The sequence below is a fragment of the Podarcis filfolensis genome (assembly GCF_964270895.1).
Source record: "Podarcis filfolensis genome assembly, chromosome: 5".
Taxonomy (NCBI): Eukaryota; Metazoa; Chordata; class Lepidosauria; order Squamata; family Lacertidae; genus Podarcis; species Podarcis filfolensis.
Window position 1 is genome coordinate 14,905,019 of NC_139608.1, and position 20,938 is coordinate 14,925,956.

At 42.4% G+C, this 20,938-nt stretch overlaps 1 protein-coding gene across 10 annotated transcripts in view; it reads left to right on the forward strand.

Annotated features, from left to right (window-relative positions):
• TNIK (TRAF2 and NCK interacting kinase) overlaps positions 1-20,938 on the forward strand; it is a 291,700-nt gene that overhangs the window by 228,191 nt on the left and 42,571 nt on the right. For 5 of the 10 annotated variants that reach the window (XR_014547950.1, XM_083613076.1, XM_083613078.1 and 2 more), the window contains 4 exons: positions 302-388; positions 3,038-3,241; positions 15,330-15,494; positions 18,583-18,822. Coding sequence is in view for 9 of the 10 variants with exons in the window: in XM_083613076.1 (XP_083469202.1) it covers positions 302-388; positions 3,038-3,241; positions 15,330-15,494; positions 18,583-18,822 (696 nt within the window). In the remaining variant the exon portion in view is untranslated. The remainder of the gene's footprint in view (positions 1-301; positions 389-3,037; positions 3,242-15,329; positions 15,495-18,582; positions 18,823-20,938) is intronic. The other 5 variants (XM_083613082.1, XM_083613083.1, XM_083613080.1 and 2 more) reach the window with 3 other exon arrangements.

Consider the following 20,938-nt stretch of genomic DNA (forward strand, 5'->3'; position numbering starts at 1 on the left):
TTACAGAATTCGGGTAACTGTGGCACGGAAATTGCCTTCCTTATTTTATGCATAACATACAGGCAGCCCTGAATGTTACTATGCCATCTACTTTGTGGTATCTCAGCAGCGGTTTTTTCAAAGTTGCATGGTGTTCATCCAAATGCTTTACATCACAATAACACTGCATTCCCTTTGGTTCCTCTCCTTAATGTTTCTGCGGTTCTTTCTTCAAATTTCAACATGTGGCCACTTCTTTCTCTTTGAAATTACGGTTCTTTCTTTTTCTCTCCTTTTTTTCTGCTCCCTGCTGCGCACCCAGGAATACATCAGGCGACAGTTAGAGGAAGAACAGAGGCAGTTAGAGATCCTGCAGCAGCAATTACTGCAGGAGCAAGCTCTACTTCTGGTAATGGGGAGTCAGGATCCCTGTCGCATCCTTTGCCCAGCCCTTTCTGTGTATAATGAGACTGCATGTTATTAGCCAAATGTGTAACTGGGCCTTCAGACTTATAGGGTTGCCATCTTTTTTGGAGATTTGCCTTTCTCCTATACATTATAAATCTGAGTACCTTAATTTGTTCAAGCATTGGCATTTGTAATATTTATTAAATTCCCAACACATTCAAATGTTTGGGGGAGCATGCAGTAATGGAATGGCCGGCTGGTAGTCCGGTGGTTGGCTCTAGCCCAGGAAGCCATTTTATTTGTCCCTATCTAGTTTGAGTCAGGGCGCATTGTTAAAAAGAGATAAATATCCTAAGCCCTAACTAGATGTTACTTCAGAGCTTCATGCTTAGCTCTATTGATGTGTTTTACTTCTTCTTAAAAGCAGCTGCTATGGCAGGCACAATTTAGATCAGAGGCATGACACTGATAGAGGTTAACCCCTTCCCCTCTCCGTGCCACAGCCCCAATCCAAATCCACTCCTGGCTGCTGGTAGCTACAGAAGAGAAAATAAACAGGCAAGGATCTGCATCTCTAGGGGAGTTAATTTAGATTGATTACACCCACAGCACAGAGGGAAATGAATTTTTTCCCTTGATATTTGCACTAACATACAGGACTGTTTAATTTTTTATAGTAATAGTCACCTGCTATCTAGAGCTGGCCAGATTAAGGATTAAACATATATAGTCTGAAATGAGGATTAAGCACGTATAGTCTGAAATGCAGTATTCCTGCTACTGCTTCTAGGACACCCTTGTTCATAGGAAAGCATGTGTCTTCTCCCTGAGTTGCAGCCTGTGAGAGCAGTATTGAAGGGCAGGTGGACTACCAGTGACCAGGCTTGAAGTTACAAAACCAAAAGGCTCAGAATCAAAGTAGTCCTTGATTAAAACAACAACAACAATTTTAGGTGGCAATCCTAAAAGTCTAGGCCAATGTGAGTGTGGAGAGTCTCGTTCAAGAATTATTTTGCCAACTCTTACCCAGGTTCACTCCCGTCACCTGGCAAGAGAATTGTCCAACTCTCTGCTGTGCTAAGGATACTGTGCTGCAATGGTTTCTTCCATGAATGCAAGCACTGACACGCTCTGAATGTTTTCGTTGCCTTTCTGCCAATAACTGGAGCAGCCATTGCTGTGCACGTCTTTTCCTCTGCTCAGTCCGCTTCTAGAACATCCTTCATTTTCATGGAAGGAACAGGCCTCTGCTGCGTTTATTGCAAAGCTATTAATTGAAAGCTACTGGCACTGTGTGCTGGAATACAATCTAACTGAAACGTACTTGCTCCCTGTAATCTCTTCTTGGTTTTATAGGATTCGACGGCATATTTCAGTTGCAGGCTGCTTAGCTTTACATTCCTGACAGAAACATTTTTGCACTGCCTTTTCATGCTGTTTACAGTTTTGACATGGTTTATTTGCTGAATTTCCTGCATATATACTCTTCCCTTTACTCTCCCCACCCTGCCACTTAAGCTAAATTTATATCTTGTCTTTATTTTGGATGTGAATTGTTATTCTTTTCATTTTTCTTTTTAAAAAACAGTATTATCTTTATCAGTGCTGTTGGAGAGGTCATGCCTTGTTTCCCTCTTCCCAATAGATCCATTAATTTATACGACTGGACAACATATGCTAGACATTCCCCAACCTAGAGCTCTCCAGATGTGTTGGTCCACAGCTCCCATCATCTCAAACCATAGGCCATTTAGCAGGGACAGATGGGAGTTTGAGTTCAGCATCTGCAAGGCAATAGGTTGGGAAAGACTGGCATATGCAAACCCTTCATTGCATAAATAATGTTTCCCTCCATCAGTTTCATAACCACAGGAGGGACAGAACTTCCAGGCTATAAAATTACAAATTGGACCACTAACTGAACAAAGCAGCAAGTTTAAAATAAACTATTTAGAAAGAAATATGCTGCCTCAGCAATGGGTTTTCCAGACTTTTCTCTGGGAATGCAATGCGTTCAAGCTAATTTTCAGATAACCCGGTGGTACCATCCAGATACCAAATATGCATGATTTAGGAGGCATGCTTAGACTACAAGCTTAAACCGCTTCCACACTTTTTTCAGACTGTCACAATTTCCCAACAAAATGTGATAGTTTTGTGAGTATATCCCGCTTCCCCCAAAGTTGTCACATTTGATGGAGCCTGAAAAGAGATGGTGTGGACCAGAGTTCCTGCTGTCTCAAGGCCACATAAATGTTTAGCACATAGCTTCAGAAGTAGTGATGAGTAAGTAGTTCAATACATTGGGGGCAGGGTATAGAGCACATAGAATAGAATAGAATAGAATAGAATAGAATAGAATAGAATAGAAAACGATCCCTTTTTAATCAGCGATATGCTTTACAATGGACACCACCCAGACAATAACACAAGTAAAAAGTAAAAAAGAGAAACCTGTTTCAACATCCGCAAGACCCAGGGTCCATTTGGTCTCTTAGGGTTACTACATCCTTGCTATTTGGGCTTAAGTTTCCACTTGATATGTATCTGTGTTTGCCTTTTGTTGTTTCCCTCAACACCATACTGGCTGTGTACCTTTCAAGCTGCCATGCTGCTTCTGAATATTTGTTTGGCTTACATGTCTTGGTAGGAATATAAGCGCAAGCAATTGGAAGAGCAACGGCAGGCAGAGAGGCTACAGCGGCAGTTGCAACAGGAGCGGGATTACCTGGTCTCCCTGCAGCAACAGCAGCAGCAACAGCAGAGGCAGGACCAGAGACCAGCAGAGAAGAAGCCGCTTTACCATTACAAGGAAGGGCTGAATGCCAGTGAGAAGCCAGCGTGGGCAAAGGAGGTAGGAATGGCCATGTTTTCTGTTTTGCACCTTTCCCTGGGGTAGGAGGAAAAAAATCAGCGGAGCCAAAGACATTTACAGTGTTTTGCAAATATTTTCAGTGCTGCCAAAAAAACCCACCCCTTTACCCCTTTTAAAGCTGATTATTCAAAACGACTACTTCACCTGCATTGCACTCATTTGTCCTCTGGTGTCATCACAGACCGAAATCTGATTGGCCACATGGTGTTATATGATGGCATGATCCCTGATTCATCCATATGACTAAATCAGGGAGCAAGAAGTATCAGCAGTGAGGAGAAAGGAAAGGAGACTGTTTTCACTATTGTTTCAAGTAAATATTTGCCCTATTGAAATTGCTGGTTTTTACTTGAAAATTAAAACTGCACAATGTTTGGTATAGCTGTAGCAGAAATACTATATAATAAATACTGTAAAAAAATGCAACCCTTTTAATGCCTACGTTAGACTGTTGCATATTCACCATGAAGTAAAGTCCTAGTTGTGGAGATTTGCTTGGAATCCGTTCTGAGGAATGGTTCCACCATGCTCCCCTCTACTTTGCTATCGTTAGTCAAGAGTGCTTAGATAAAAGCCTTGTTACATACAGCTTGAAGGGGCTTTAGTACATAAGTCTAGCGTTCATGAATGGAGTCCACAGAAGACTCACTGACATCACCTTATGGTAGAAAGTGGATTTGAGATTCTCATGTCAGGTGAATGAGGCCTCAGGCTTGTGCCAAAATGAATTGTGTGAGGAGCGAAACTGCGCAACTGTGCAGCAACCCTCATGAACATCTCTCTGAATGCCACCGTTGTGCAAATCCATTTCTCAGAGGAAGTAGTCTGGAGGGTCCTTTTGGCCAATCTATGGCCTATCTTCGGTATTAATGCTGACCAGCGTCAGTTCTCTGATGATGTTAATTTGGGATGAGTTTGCCATCAGCCTCTCATTTTGTTTTAAGTACCATAGATAGTGCACAGTTGCTTCCATTTTCTACCCACAGCATTCCAAAGATTCCCCAGGTACCCCCTCACATAATCTATAGATGGCATAGAAAAATAAAATGGATCTTAGCTTGAGCGGGGAGGGGGGAGAAAAAAGGTGTGTGTGTGTGTGTGTGTGTGTGTGTGTGTGTGTGTGTGTGTGTACTGGGCATCCAATTTGCCTGTCCAACACCATTGTCTATAGGTGCCCACAGTGTCATCCTGGCTGATCCCCCACAGGTGGTCACTCTGGAGTATCAGTACTGTACTGTAGGTATTGTGTTTTGAGACCAACCCCAAAAGGTACTTACTGGGGGGGGGCGGTTTCTGCTGTAATGCACAGGAACTGAACCTAGATCAGTGGCTTTCAAACTTTGTACGTTAGGGAGCCCTTTCCACATATATTCACGCTCTGAGCAACATTTCCACATCTGCCGCAAAAGCCTCAGCACATCGCAGAAATCTTAGTTTCGTTCTAAGGTGCATGCTCAGTTCATGTGAGGATATTGTCCATGTCTGATGGATCTCAACCACTGCCTGACATGAACAGAGAGAGGGTGCTGTTGAATGCACTCTGTGTCCTTGTGGCAGGATGTTGCTGGATAATTCAAGTCCATGGCGGGCGATTAGTCTTTCTAGGAAGCTGCTCTCTGTTACTGATCTTCATGTTGAAGAACTCAGGATCCCCCAGAACACAGTTTGAAAACCACCGGCCTAGACCGTGTTAGGAAGCTGCCTTCTGGCCTAGCATATCAGCAGCTCTTTCATCATGCTATGGGTGCCATCCATTTTTATTTATTGCCTGATTGGCCACAGTTCTGTATGAAAGTCTTTCTCCGCACGTCGTGCTTCACGAGCTGGTTCATCTTCTCCTGTGACCCTGTTGCATGTAATTTGTCTTGACGGCTGCTTATTTGTTAACTTGCTAAGGCGAGAGGCGGGGGGGGGGGGCTTGAAAAAAGAGGACAAAGCTTTGAACACCGGCCCCAGTTTGTTTTTGTGGCTTATTACTGATGATGCCTGCTGATGGGTCAAGGTCAGGAACAGCCTGCTCTTATCTCTGCTGTAACTGTGCCAGCTGCTGAATAAGAAACTAGCATTCCCCACACAACACAGTTGCCCTGAAAGAAGGTATTGCCTGTTCAAAAGGGGATCTCGGGTGTCACTAGAGCATGGTAATTGCTATCACTTCAAAAGCTTCTTGTCTGTTGCAGACTCTCCATTTGCAGGAGTGTCCTATACACAATTCTGTTTTATGATGTAGAATTTAGATTCCTGAAAATCGCCACTATCGTTTTCATTTCTTCTTATCTGAAAAGCAGATTTCTTGCCCTTGTGGCTGTGGGAATGTGTGCTAAATGGGACTAGGAGTGGGGAGCTTTGTTCACAGATGGAAACACCTGCATTGCATAGTTTTGTGTGCAATGGGAGCAACTTCCTTGTGGAAGTAGCCCTGATCTAGCAGCTGCATTTTGATTGCCCTGCAGATGTAATGGAGGAGTGTTGAGGGAAAGAGAGTCAAAATCCAAATGCCTTTTTTTGTCATTTCTAATGGGGGGGGTGTTTCTCTTTCTCCTCTGTCAGTCAAGGAGCACTGAAATTGACTAGACCAAGTGACAACAGCTTCTATACTAGTCAATTTCGTACCTAGAGGAAGGGAAGAGAAGGAGGAGGGTTCCTGAAAATCCTGAGCAGGAAGCAGAGCATACTGTTGAATTTAAATGATTTTTAATGAAATTACTTGTGAAATGCTTGCAGCATTTTTGCACCCACATGGCCCTCATAGCAGCTGACAATAGTCAGACAGATAACTGTAAAAGGTATAAAAAGGGCAACCACAATGACTGAAATGATGGAGCAATTTGCTTATGGGGGTGAGAATATCTCAGCAGTAGCCAACATGGATTACATGTTCTAGCATCCCTGACTACTGGCCTCGCTGCCTGGGGCTAATGAGAGTTGGAGTCCAACAAAATCCAGAGGGCACTATGTTAGCTACTTTGGAGGCTTTTTAGTTTAGGGGGGAAAGGTGACTAAGCAGGGTGTGATGGAGCTTTATACAATTATGAATGCTTAGAGGGATTTGATAGAGAGACTGTTTTCACTCTCTCTTAACTCTGGAGTTCAGCATCATGCAATGGAATTGATTGGGCAGACAAAAGAAAATACTTAACTAACTTGGCAGGTTCACTGCTGCATGAGACAGTGTGATGACCATTGGCATAGCTAGCTTTTAAAATGGGATTAGAGCAATTTATGGAAGGCAGGTCCATAATAGCTAAATGGCACTTCCACGTTCAGAGTGAAGGTCCCACTGAATGCTGGTCGCTTGGTGGAGGGGGCCAATGGGAGAGGGCTGGTGCCTTCATGCTCTCCTTGGGAAGTTCCCAAAATCATTTGACTGCCCACTGTTAGAAATGGGATGCTGAACAAGACGGCCCCTTGATGTGTTCCATTCAGGTAGTTATTATGCATTCTCTGCAAAATCAGCCTTGCTGAAGAATGCTGGGCATGTGCTGAGTGACCTTCTCTCATCTGTGAGTTAGAGCAACTAGCTTCCATGCAACCCTGGATTGGAGCTGAACTTTCCAAGCAGGCAGGAGCCCTGGTACTTCTTTTGTTAGAAGCCAATCATGGTGAAGGACATTTGCCAATAATTATATACTTGTGCGATTAACCAAAAACATGTGTTTTAATAGTTTGATTTCTGTAATCCTGCTTTCCCAGGTACATCAGCGAGCTTTTAATAACCCACCAGTTATTCCAGCTAAGCAGAACCACAGTTTCGTGCCCCAACAATGGGTGACTTATGTTACTGACAAAGGTGTTGCTCCACAATCCAACTCTAAGCCCCTTATTGTTAAACCTCGTGGTAGACAAAACCAACGAGCATTAGACCCTCACAGAAAGGACTTTCCGGACTCTGCTAAGCAAACACTCTGGGTGCCTGTTATTAAGATCTCCATGCCAAGTCCACAAGAAGAGCTAAAGAATAGACCCATCTTTATAAACCCCAAAACCAGTCTTGGTTTTCATGAGCAGTTGGGGAAAAATGGCATGAAATCCCCCAAAGGGTCTCGGTCGCATGGGTGCAGTCCTGAGAGGCAAATGAGATTGGAGGTCAAGTGTGTGTCTTCTCCCCACCTTCAAGAAGGAGGTAAGCCACCACTGCCTCCCTATAAAATCAAAATGAATTTCCAAGAACACAATGTGGACAAGGAGAGGAAGCAACTTCATTCTCATCTACACCCAAGTGTCATTACCTCTTCGAGGAGTGTTCCGTCATTATGCAATATCTCGGCAACACATGATAACCTAGATCTGAGTGCTTCTAGTCCAGCATGCCTCTTGAGAAGGATGAAGATACAAGCTGATGAGAAGAAGAAGCATCATGCATCTTTGGAGAGCCTCTTAGAACATCGCCAGCTTCCCACTGGGGTCCATCATGTGCAGATGCAGAGGAAAAGAATAGGGCGAAGCATGGAAGAGCTTCTTGCTCTGGATCTTTGTCCACAAACTTCTCATCTGAATGTACCCAACTTGACATCTTTGTCTTCTAGCTCTCGCTCAGCATCTTTAAATTCCCTTTCATTTTCTTCCAACTCGGATCTGATTCAGTCTTCTAAATCTTCCCAGGGTAATTCTTCTTCTGGCATCACTTTGCAGATGACTCTGGGTTCATTTTCTAATTCCTCCTGTTGGTCTTCCAAACTTCCTTCTCAGGTATCTCATGCGAAGCAGTCTCTGGGTGTGCATGTTCATAACTACATATCTCTGTCTTCGAGCACACCAGACTTGAGATATGCTAGGCAGCGTCACTAACATGAGCCGGGGAGTGATTTCTCTCGCCATTGCCAATAAGCTCTTGCCATTCTATAAGCTGGGGCTTGCTCAGGGGCTGGTGCCGTGGTGGAAGCAAATTGTATCGAGCCAGGGAACTGGGTGCTGCTTTGCTTTGTTTATACAACTTCTGGGGACTCCCTGGGCCTCATATGTCTTTGAAATTATTTTGCGAAACCGACAGCTGCAAAGTCAAGTCAATTAATGTGTTAGGTAAATCAATTAAAAACATTTTGTTTGACTAAAAAGCCCCTCCCTTTGAATATCTGTAGCTGATTCTTTTAAAAAATATTTTTAATACATATACTGACAAAAAACACAGAGGCCAGTTTAATTGACTGAAACGTGTTCTTGATAGGCTCGTTTCCTTGCCACTCAGAATTTAGCTGTTGGAAATACATAGAATATAGCTTCTATTTGGGACCTTATAGTTCTTTTAGGTATCCAGGCCATAAATGAGTCTAGTAGAAATAAGGCATACCAGAAGTTGCCTGATCAGACAGTATGTCCATTTATCCCAGTATTATCTTTTCTAGCTGGCAGCAGCCCCCCAGGATCTCTGGTACAGATCTTCCCTATTACCTGCTTGCTGATTCGCTTCAAGATGCCAGGAACTGAACCTGGATGTTTCTACCTTTGAAACATTTGACCTATGCTATGGCTTCTTCCCAAACTGATTAAAGGCCACAAATTACGTGGCAGTGCCTTAATCATGTGCATGTATTACAAGCCACTAGGAGATCTTCCATCTTTATCATGGGGAATACTAACCTCTTCTTTTCTATAACTGTAATAGAGTAAGTGGTGTATTTCTAATAATCTCAAGAACTTATTTCCAAAAATAAGTTCACCTTTGGCATCCTGCCACCACCCTTACAGCCTGTATGCTCATATCTTTTTTGTGAACTGCCCTGGACCTCCGGGTATAGGGCGGTATATAAATTCAATTAATAATAATTATAATATATTTTAAATTTTCTGTATGATATCATACCTCAGTATAACTACCATATGATTACATGCTATGATTTTAGGTGATTGTTCCAATCCAGTTTTCCACATATAAATCCACATATCTTTTCCTATTTGCTTTTTTAACCTTGTAATTGCCCCCCCTTTTTCTTGGAACAGTAGAGAAACAGACACACACACACACACACACACACACACAGCCCTTCTCTCTCTCTAATGCTCAGCTGTAGTTAATGTAAACCAAGGTTTTAAAACTGGCAACAAACCATGGCTTATGAGTTTGGTTTGTTCTGGTTTGTAAACCGCACTTAAGGTGAACAATCAAGTAAACCATGGCTTAGTGATACATGCACAATATTTTTTAAAAAGAGTTTTGAGTTTCAAAAGTAGTTTGCTATGCAGTGTATTCAGCAATGCACAAAACCACTTCTGGCTATTCAGAACTTCTTGTAGAGTTCTTTTGATCCTGGCCTAGATCAAGATCCAAAGGATTCCTTGCTTACTTTTGCTCACTTGGTTTAAGTACAATGTCTAAAAAAAAAAAAGTATAATTATAATAGTTGAAAATAGTGATGGGTGCTCACTTGAAAATCAGTGACCATTCCTTTCGAATGCTGAAAAACCTTTGAGGGACTTTTCAAGCATTTGAGAGGATCACTTGCAAGGAGGCAGTTTCCCTCTCTCAGCTACACTACCTGCTACTCCCTTCTCCAAGGGGGAAAAGCTCCATCTTCCCAGCCAAGATAGCAGATGGCTGAAGTCTCGAAAAATGAGAGAGGCACAGTGCATCTCTCTCACTATCCAAAGCTAATCGCTACCTCATGATCTGGGTGTTTGTGGCAGGCTGCGATATCAGGTGTCACGGAAGAAGGTCCAGCATCCAAAACGCCCCTTTTGGCGCGATGGCATGTGATGCAGGGAACATAATGTTGCAGGAAACAATGGTTAAGGAGTGAGGATTGCTTAATATTACTTGCATGCTCAAATTGTGATGAAATACTGATTGAGAAGAAGAATCAAATATGTTTTAAAATTACTTTGAAAGTGTGATTGCCTTTTACACTTTTGAACTTTTTATTGTGATTGTGAAATGGTTTCCACCAGTTCGTGAGAGTGGTGGACTTGAGGAGCCTCTTCCTGTATTATCACTGCACCTGAGACTGATTAGAGCATAAATAAAGGCTAAACTCATCTTACTGCAAAGTGTGGTTTGTTCAGCTGTTTGCCTATGAGTTATTTTTATAAACGTGGAAAACTTTGAAAAGCATATAAGCTGCTGGGGCAGGGGTAATCTTTTAATACGGCAAACGGCGTTTCCGTGCACTTTGGCTTCTGTCACATTATTCCGTTGCACCAGAAGCGGTTTAGTCATACTGGCCACATGACCCGGAAAGCTGTATGTGGACAAACGCTGGCTCCCTCGGCCTGAAGCAAGATGAGCGTCACACCCCATAGTCACCTTTTACTGGACTTAATCGTCCAGGGGTCCTTTACCTTTTTACCTTTCCCTGTTTACTCTTAATACCACCTGATCTTAAATCCATTTACATGGAAATAACTCCCATTGATTTCAGTTACTTCTAAGTGCATTCAGGACCATATAAAACTATCAGGGAAGCATTCCATTGATGGAATCTGAACTTTAGACTTGAAGACACATCAATAACTTTCTTGTGAAACAGATCTACTAAGCAGAAGACTCAGGTGTCTGTTCACTTGCCAGGTTGTGGAAATACTATCGGTTAAAATAGTTGAAGGGTAATACAAGTGCATCTCATACTCTACTTTTTGGATTATTTGCATTGCCTCCTTAGTCCGCTGAACATCCCGCACATTCCTTCAGGAGACAGGTTTTAGTCTAGTCATCTTTGGTCTAGACTTGAATGTAGGCATGTTTCCTGAAATTCTTTGGAGACCTATTGAAATAATGCTGTCACCTGCTAGATGTCATCCCGATATTTATGCAGATGCATCTTTGTTCTGAAAACATACTGTTTCTTATTCTGTCTCCCAACTTGCCTCATTTCCATGTGCTGCTGCTCAGTAGCCTTAAGATGCTGACAGACTAACCCTAGATAACCCATCATAGCTGATTTACAATGCAGTACTGTATCTTTTTTGGATTGCCAAATGCTGTAGGTGACAATTCCTACCCCCAGATGCCCTTGTTAAACCTTTTGGGGGGAGGAACTACTCCATACCTAGCCTCTTAACATTCAGCTGATCTTCTTGAAAGCCACAACTGATTCAGTTACGTAGACTGCTCTTCCAGATCAAGCTCATTTCACAACAAAGTGGTCGTGAGCGTTCAATGTTGACATCCAAAGCAAAGGTTATTTTAATCCTGTTGTCCTGTGGTAGTTTGCTGCCAAAGATGATTTGGCCCCCATGTGGAGTTATTGGAGCCTGTCCCAGAATGCACTCTACATTTACTCTGGGAGCAGAGGACAAACCGGAAGTTCCCAAATATTTGGCCAACTCTATTGGCTACTTCACGGTCATTCGGAGGACGGCAAGCAATAAGCATCGTAAAGAACAGAGGGCCAAATAAAATATTTACCCGGGACATTTATTGCTTTGTAAAACCACTAAAATTATGCCCTGGTGTAATATATTGGCATGGTAGTTTGTACGTAAAATGTGTGAAAGTGCTTTTTATAATTGGATAATTTAATTCTCCCTGCTGGGTCAATGAGAGGCAGCCAGTATCGAAGACTGCAGGCTTAATTTGGCGAGGGGGGGGTGCACACATCACGGTAGTGGCTTAGCCTTCTGTGGCGGGGAGAGGTCCTTTCAGAGGAGACAGTGGGAGATCTTTTTATTCCTTGGCAAATTACCTTCAGACTTTTTTTCATCACAACTCTGATTTGGGACACTCTGAAACAAGCAAGCAATCCCTTTCTGATCAGCTTGTCAGTCCCTTCTTTTAACTGCTGCTCTAGGTTTTGTGTTGTGTAAGAGGATTTTTTGTAAGAGAATCTTCCCCGCTCAGGTGCCCCCCCCCTTTTTTTTTGAGAAGTCATCTCAGTATCTTGGGGGCAGCCAAAGAATCAACAGAACGCTGCTCAGAAACTATTCTCTCTCTTGAATGTAGTCAGGTTGCTTAAATATAGCCAACTAACAGTCATTCCACCTAAAGTATATCTAGTGTTTGTTTTTGCTATTTTGAGAATCTCTTTGTAGCACAACTGTAATAAGAAAACTGAAGAAGCTTGGTAAGCATCCGCTTGGTGATGGTGTAAATTTGCATATAAAGATACGAGCCTTCTTGAAATTAAACACTTGATGTGATTGTTTGCATTTGACTCAGATCTAGAATTATATTTTGTCTGAAATGATTCGCTTTCTTGATGATAGGTCAACATAATATCTTTTAATCAAGCTTCATCACTGGATTTTGCAGACAAGCACATTGCCTTCTCTTGCTGCCATATTGTGTCACTTTTTGAAATCTCACTTAAAGCATTTGTTTTGTCATTTGTGGTATCAGAAGAGGTAAGGCTGCTCTCGGAATGCAGATTGTGGTCAGTGGGTTCTATCACCTCTAAGCCAGCATTTCCCAAACAGAATCCCACTTATTTTCCGACATAAAACTGAAGTCTTACTTTCACGATGTAAGAACTCCTTGTCCTCTGGAGAGCCTACCCCCTAGTGCTTCTGTGTGAGTCTCTGTTCAGGACATGCCTCCTCTGAGGTCAAATCATTCTGCTGCATCTTTACATGTGGGGAAAGGCCCAGAGCTCATTTTGCATGCAGAAGGTTCCAGATTCAATCCCTGGTATTTCCAGGTAGGCAAAGACTCACCCCTGAAATCCTGAAGAGCCTCAGCCTATCACTGTATACAATACTGAGCCAGATGGACCAATGGTTTGACTTGGTAGAAGTCAGCTTCCGGTGCTCCTACCCTACCAGACATTATTTGGCCAGCATGAGCAGTTATTGGAACCTTTCACCAGAAGTTGCCAGATACCTATATTGAAGCAATTGTCTGATCAGCCAGAGCTGGATGGTAGGAGGCAAGGCCAGAGCAGCAATTCATACAGAGATTCATTAGGCAGCCTCCTTTTGCAGGCAGGTGCTTCAGGCTCATAAAAGCTTGAGTCTTTTAATTCTGTTTCTCTTGGCCCACCAGCAGTTTTCTAGTACACCCTGGCACGCAGTTTGGAAATTTTGGCTCTAAGCTTTCATTTGCCAATGTTGCCTTCTAGCTATGCACTCTTACCGCTGCCCTTGCCTTTCCGAAACCAAAAGCAGAGGTCATAGCAGTGACCTGTAAGTTGTCTGTTGGTTTCATTATGCTGCCTATGCTGTACCCTCTCTGTACAGTCTTTGGAATCGCCAAAACCAAAGAGGTCATTCCCTGGGAAGAGCCTGGTATTCTCTGCCTTTGCATGCCCTCCTTGTCAACAACCTGCTCCTATTTCTGTGGGGCTTGCTCATTTTGCTATGGCCGGAGCCACACTAGGAGATTTTTTGAACACTACGGTTCAGATTTTGCAAATGACTGCAATCCATGATCACTGCTATTGTAATATGGCATAAAAATGCATTTTCTTGCCTCTGATTTATAATCTCCTGGAGCTGTAGAAATGTCAGCAGTCTGCTTGGGCAGGGTTTGATGGGCTGCTTTCTGGAGGCGAGTTGGAATCTGTATGAAGCCTGTACAGCCATTTTTTTAAGAATATGTGATTAGAATATAAATTGGTATCACAACATTCCATATATATATATCCCAAAAGTCAATTTGGATCAAAACTGCATTCATTTTGGAGTAATTTGATGAAAACTGATACCATTCATTGTAGGCTCTGGGGAACCTACATACTGTAGCTATTACCTTTCTTTGTCTTCATTGTGAAATGGAAAAAAGGACTTTCATATTTGGAAAAGCACAAATGTACATGAGATACGTTTTTGTGGTAAGCAAAAATGAGACTGAGGTGAAATGAATAGGGTGCCAGTTTTCAAACATCTAAAAATACTTTCCATAAAGAAAAATGAAAACAGTTGTTTACTAGGACAACTGATGCCCGGGGAAATAGCTTGGAAGTAAGAGCAATTATGCTATTTCTATTAAACATACTTTGCTTGATTGCATATGTGAGATATGATACCATTGCTTGATAAACTTGAAGTAGTAACCTCACATTTCATTAGGCAAAATTTATGGTTTGTTGATCATTTGTAGGCCTTGATTGTGGTGTCCAAGTAATGAGCTGCAAGCCATTCATTACTTATACACCAAAATCCATGTTTACAAATTGTTAGATAAAGTACACAGTATTCTTCACACACCTTCCCTTCCCCATCGCATCCACACACCCACAATCTTTACACATTTTCCTCATAGTTGTTAGATGTCTATTCTTTCAGCTTTTTAGTGGGAGATTGGTTTCTTTTTACTGCCTTGTGTCACAGTACAGAGTTAAGAGTACCATTTTTGTTTGTCATAAAGAAGCATATTTTAAATTGTAACAGTATACAAGGTGTCGGTTGTCTGTTTTAAAGGAATAATTCCGCACTGATCAATCATGATGCCTGGCTTTTGTTTTATACTCAGTTGACTTCTTTTACCATGAGTGAGATGAACTGTGCAAGAATGAGTTTGACACTGAACATTAGTCACGGGGGGCAACAGCACGGGAGATCTGTTTCATGCCTAGGCTCTGTACTCCCCCACCTGACTGACTGATGGAGCCTACCTGGTCCATAAGGCCCACCCCCTAGGAGGCCCTGTCTCTAGGCCTGCCTTCCATTGGCATCTTTCTCACATCCAGCCATTTCATCTTCTGGATTTTAGAACCTCTCGCCTAATCTGTTCTTGTACATTACCATTCTTTCATTTCACATGTCTTCCTTTTTCTCTCCTTCAGCTGATTTCTATTTCGTTCAATGGCTTGAGTTTTTGTTTTTGAATTTTGCTTAGCTCTCCCTGCTGATTCCCACCCTGTGCTGCCAATTTGAAAACTACCCTTTTCTCAATTCAGTGGGTTCTTTGAATGCAGCAGGTAGATCTAGACATCTGCAAATACCACTTCACTGTCTGCCCGCTGAGTGAAATGTATTAGCTGAAAAAAGCATGTTGTAGCGGGTTCTTTTTACTGATATGAAAGTCCTCTGCAGTAGCAAAGAATCTGTGTTCAGACATTAATTGTTGGGGTATTGCTGATGTTTTGGAATGGCTGGTTGGAAATTTGAGCTAAGGAAATGGCTGTACAGGCTCCAGGTATATTATAGGCCGCGCATTCAGGTAACTTGAGATCACAGCTCCTTTCCCCCCTTGCTTTAGGTAGAGGAACGTTCCCGGCTCAACCGGCAGAGTTCTCCAGCAATGCCTCACAAGGTGGCCAACAGGATATCAGATCCAAACCTGCCTCCTCGATCAGAGTCCTTTAGTATTAGTGGGGTGCAGCCTGCTCGGACGCCGCCCATGCTCAGACCAGTGGATCCACAGGTACAGTGACTCAGTGGAGTCTCATTTTCTTCTTCTGGTCATATGCAAATAAAATACGACACATGGTCCTCATTCAAGGTAATGTCCTGCCTAAATGTGTTTCATCTGCCAAATATGTGTTTCATGCAATCATATTCAATATGCTGCCTGTGGCAACGCTATGATGACAGTATCACTGCCTTAGTTCAGTTTATTAGGGCAGGCTGAACTAATCTTGTAAATGCAGAGACATGTTCCAGTCAACACATCCTATTTCAGCCCCACTTTGGAAAATACTTCCTTTCCCATGGTGAGATGCAATACTAGCATGCATGCATGTAGTTTAGAATGCCCAAATTATTTTGAGGGCCAACACACATTGGCCTCGTTTGTGCTTAATGCTTAACCATGACTTAGCTCCCTCCCAGGGAGCAGATCACAGCTGTTTTCCTCCTACCTGGTCCTTTTAGCCCAGTGCAGCATGGCAGCTAAGCCAGTGGTAGGCTTGGTATGTCATGCAAATGTGGGGTCATGGTCAAGTGCTCTCCTCCGTAACCATGTTCTGAAGCCAAGAACAAACCAGCATGCTTGCGTGATCCCAGTGAGCCGTAATTTGGCTTCCTTTGACTTACGAACCAGGCCATTGTGTTAGCCATTTGGGTTGGGATGGGGGAGGAGCAGACTCTATCTTCCAAGGTTAGGGTGATCACACATACATTCAAACAAGCAGCACATTTATTACCACCTTAAGGATATATGGGGTAGGATGGGGAGAATGTGAGTGTCAAACCCGCTCCAGATCTTGCCTTGGATGGGACCATTGGTCAAGTAATGAATAAATGCACCTCAGAAAGGCCATTTTAATTATCTTGCACTATTTTAAGAGGGCTATTTTAATAGTCTTACACTGATGTGGGGCAGTAGTTCTGTATATGTGGTCCATGGGGAGGTGCATGATGTATTCGGATAAGATGATTTTATTAATAGAGACTCTACTGCCTATCTGCAAACTGCCTGATGAAAAACAAACAGCCGCTTCTGAGCAGTTGTAGGGTAAGCAAGTCCTGTATTGTTTATGTTGCTTTCTCCAAACCTCATAAAACTATAAATCAAGGACGTGTTTGCATGTTATATATATTAAGGTGCATACGTAAGTTGCTTCTAATGTACCTTTCCCAATGAATGAGACATGTGCGTCTTAGGAAACACTCATCAGAGGGACAAGATCTGCAACGAGTCCCTGTCAAATGTAGCAACTCAGCTTTCAGAGTATGCTAAATTAACAGTAGCCGAATATCTGAACTTGGGAGTAAAGAAGTAGAATATTTGCATTCTCATGGTTCCATTCATAACCTGATCACCAGTTCCATTCCAGATCATCCCTCTTCCTCCTTTGTTCCGTTGATAACAAACATTGCACTGTTATGTTGTCAAAGCAGGTGTCCATCTGCATGGGCACCTGCCTGTCAAACCTACCATGTAAATTTCTCTCAATTCTCCAAAGAAAAGTACGATACACATGATAAAACATTTTTCCTCATTTTGGAGTTATCAGGTGGCATCTTCCATGAGAGAAAAGTGAAAGATTGTATATGAAACATTGGTCTGCTCCAGTATGGCAACCTATCTGTCTCATTTGGGACCTTTTCCTCCAACTGTGCTGAAACAAAAAGTACCTGGTAGCGAGCAAAATTTTACCATAATTGCTTCTCTCCCCCACCGCCAGCTTTCTTTTCATTCATGCATGTCATTTAAAACCATCGATCTTAACAATAATTTTGCAGGAGTCAAGTTCCTTTTTTAAAACTGATGGGGAAATGTTGAGGGATCCCCACCCCAGTACTCTAGACCTCTTGCCCTAAATAAACCCCTATGCCTCTGTAAATGTAGTATATTTATGCACATCTTAGAGGAGGCATATAACATGGGTTGGATTAGTAAAGTGGGTAGACGCCATCATGTTCAGAAGAGACCACTGAAATGAGTAGAATTTCCTGTGTTTCGTAGGCTGCAAGTGATACACAAGCTTTGATCCATTTGCATGGTGGTAGAAATGTAATTCAAAATCATAAAGCATTAGCACTATACATTACAACTACTAACAGCAGGCACAAAAATCATTAAGTGGTCCTTCAAGGCTCTCAACAATTTTCAAGTATTCCCTGGGGTGAAAAGGTGTTTGACCTACTGGTCTACTGTATGCATCACTAAATCTGGATCCATCCTAAAGTATTTCTAAATGCAGAGCCCTCAATCTTCCAGAGAAGCAGATTGTACTTGGTTTAACATAGTGTCTACTTTACTTGTGCTTTGGAAGCCAATTCACTACCACAGCATAAAAATACACATTCGTAGCTTGCTCCTTCCTTCCTTCCTTCCTTCCTTCCTTCCTTCCTTCCTTCTGTCCTCCTCCTTCTCTTCCCTGTCTTTCTTCCTTTCTTTTGGCAACTCAGTGCAACTAAAAACAGAGGAGCACCAGCCTTGCAAATAAGTCTCTATACATGGTTTATAACAATTCTTTATAGATATATACCACATAGTGGTGGCAATGCAATAAAAGCTAACAATTTTTGGCAGCTCATCAGAGCCTGAAACTCCTGAAAACAGCCACTTCTTCTTTATATTTTTCTTTGAAACATGAAGCTAAAATGTCACACCAAACCAATCACTGCACTGCTGCACCAATACATAACGGCCTGGGGGAAATCAGGTCTCCATTATGTTTTTGGATATGCCTGCAAAAACCTTTTTTAAAAAAACAACAACACACAACTCATGTATTTTCTTAAACCATTTCACAAATAACACATGATCATATAGTTAACGATTATATCATAACGATTATATGTAGAGAGGGGTAGAATTAAGGCTACATGAAGAATCTCATATTTGGCATTTCCTGACCTCATTCTGCTTAATACTGTAAACTCTGAATCTTCTTATTACATTTTTGAATGGAATTCTTAAAAAAAAAAAGCAAACCAAAATAAATGTGGAACAAAGTTTTTTTTTTTAAAAAATTGCTTTGCAACTATTCATTTTTTAAAAACACAAAATTACATTTATTTATTTTTTCCTACTGATGGTTTTGTTTTAACTTGGTGCATAGATTCCACATCTGGTCAGTGTGAAATCCCAAGGACCTTCCTTGCCTGCCTCTCAGTCACTGCATGAACAGCCCACAAAGGGAATGGCTGGGTTTCAGGAGGCTCTGACGGTGACCTCTCACCGCACTGAGATGCCAAGGCAGAACTCGGACCCCACCTCCGAAAACCCTCCTCTCCCCCCTCGTGTTGAAAAGTTTGACCGAAGTTCTTGGTTACGACAGGAGGAAGACATTCCGCCAAAGGTAAAAATGAGGTCACTGCTAACTTGCAAGGTTTGGAGTAGAGAGTAGCTCAGTTCCTCTGCAATGGCACCTTAGGCCTTATTTTTCACACTTTATTGGGGGTTCATCAGCACTGGTGCCTCCCACAATGTGTACAGATCTGGGCAGGCATGTCCCCTAAATTCTAGAGAGCATGCAACAGGGGCCCTGGTGGGAAGGGAGTGCAGCTTTCTGACTGAACACATGCTTTGAGTGCAGAAGTTTCTAGGCTCGGTCGTTGGCATCTCCAGTTAAAAGGGTCAGATATCAGATGCGCAGAAGACCTGTGCCCGAAACATTTGGAACCCACAGTTAGTCAGATCAGGCAGTGCTCTAGCAAATGGGTGGATAATAGCCTGACCTGGAATATGACAGTTTACTGTGTTCCCTGGTAGGCCATATCTCTCTGGTGCAGGTCCACTGCACATTTAGAGAAATCCATCTGCCATGTAAAATGTAAACTGACCCTTACTTATAGATCAGAGTGGGCCTAACATTATCCCTGCCATGGCCTCCATAGCAGCTAAGTGAGCCAGCACAAAAGGTAAAGAATTTGGGTCCTTCCACCCTCCCCCTAGTAATTGCCCCAAGCAAGTTCTGTACTCCTGCAAAAAAGTCTACTTAACCAGCAGCTCCGTCAGTAGAGCATGAGACTCTCTGGGTTCGAGCCCCACGTTGAGCAAAAGATTCCTGCATTGTGGGGGGTTGGACTAGACAGCCCTTCGTGGTCCCTTCCAACTCTACAATTCTACAGAGACTTTAAAATTTCACAGAGAAGAAGTTGGAGACTAGGCAGATCTACTAGTACATATCAGCCATTGGGTAGACAAAGAGTATCCTGTGATACTCTGCCTAAAATAGGTTGTTATGCAAGAGGCTTCTCACAACTGTAGAAAGAGTGGAGACCTTTGATGGTGCCCCCTCCCCCAGCATTGTTGAAATGGCACCTCAGGGATTATATGACTTGGGCCCTTTTATGCAGTGGCACTTTCATGCCAGGGCACAAGCAAACATCAGTGAGGTAGAATTCCAAGTCTTGGCACTGGTGCAGATTTTATACCCTTGCACCAGACCCCCCACTATTATGGACTAATTTTGTGAGTTTTGGATGTAGCGCCCCAGGCTATAGCATCAACCAACAAGACAAATGCGAGAATATGCACTGCATCAACAAATTGGCCACTCTTCTCTGGCACGTATGTAAAACACTGTTAAATAATATGGCAAAGGAAGTCCCCAAGTCCTTTACTGAAATCAGAATAAATCATCGCCTCTCTATCTTGGCTTCTGTTAGAAGCATAAAACTTGCCATACTGGATCAAATCGTTAGGCTTTCTAGGTTGACGTCATGTATCCAGACGTAATCAATACCCGGTGGAGTGTTCTGTAAGGGTTCCAGAAGTTTTATACCTTAATGATGTGATGGCAGTAGCTCTTTAATTAACAGTGCAATCCCATACTTATAAATCCCATTGAGTTCAGTGAGGCTTTGTCTCAGGTAAGTGGGTATAGGATTGCAGCCTCTTTTCCAATATAGTAATGCACTTACCTTGTTTCTAATCTTCTTTCGTTTTTTTTGGATGTATTACAACATGGCTGTTAAAAGCTTCTTCTGTGCTGATTCAGCCCTTTGCCTCAGATCGTGTGGTTACGAAAAAGAAAAGATCTAGCTAATTCATATGATGTGGTGACATTGGCTGTAATTTCCCTAAGATGTAAATGCACCAAAGCAACAATTTGCACTGGTGATAAGAAAAGTTTGTAGACAGCAATGTGATTTATGATGTCAGCCTATAATGCCTTTGTTAGTAGATTTGAATTTCTGTCTGCGGTTGATTACAAAATTCTTCCCAAATTATTAAAATGTAAATGTTGCATCTCAGTTAGTCTATATGGATAAATAGCATTGAATTATCTGTGAGCTACCAGGCCAAATTCAAGTTGTTGGCACTAGCGTAAACAAAGTAGGGCCAGGTTACCTAAGGAACTGCTTTGCCCTATATATCCCTGCCCTCCTCAGATGGGGCACTGCTGAGAGTACCATATGCCCCAGAGGTGTTCTTAGGTTGTACTAAAAATGGCTTTTAGTATTGCAGCT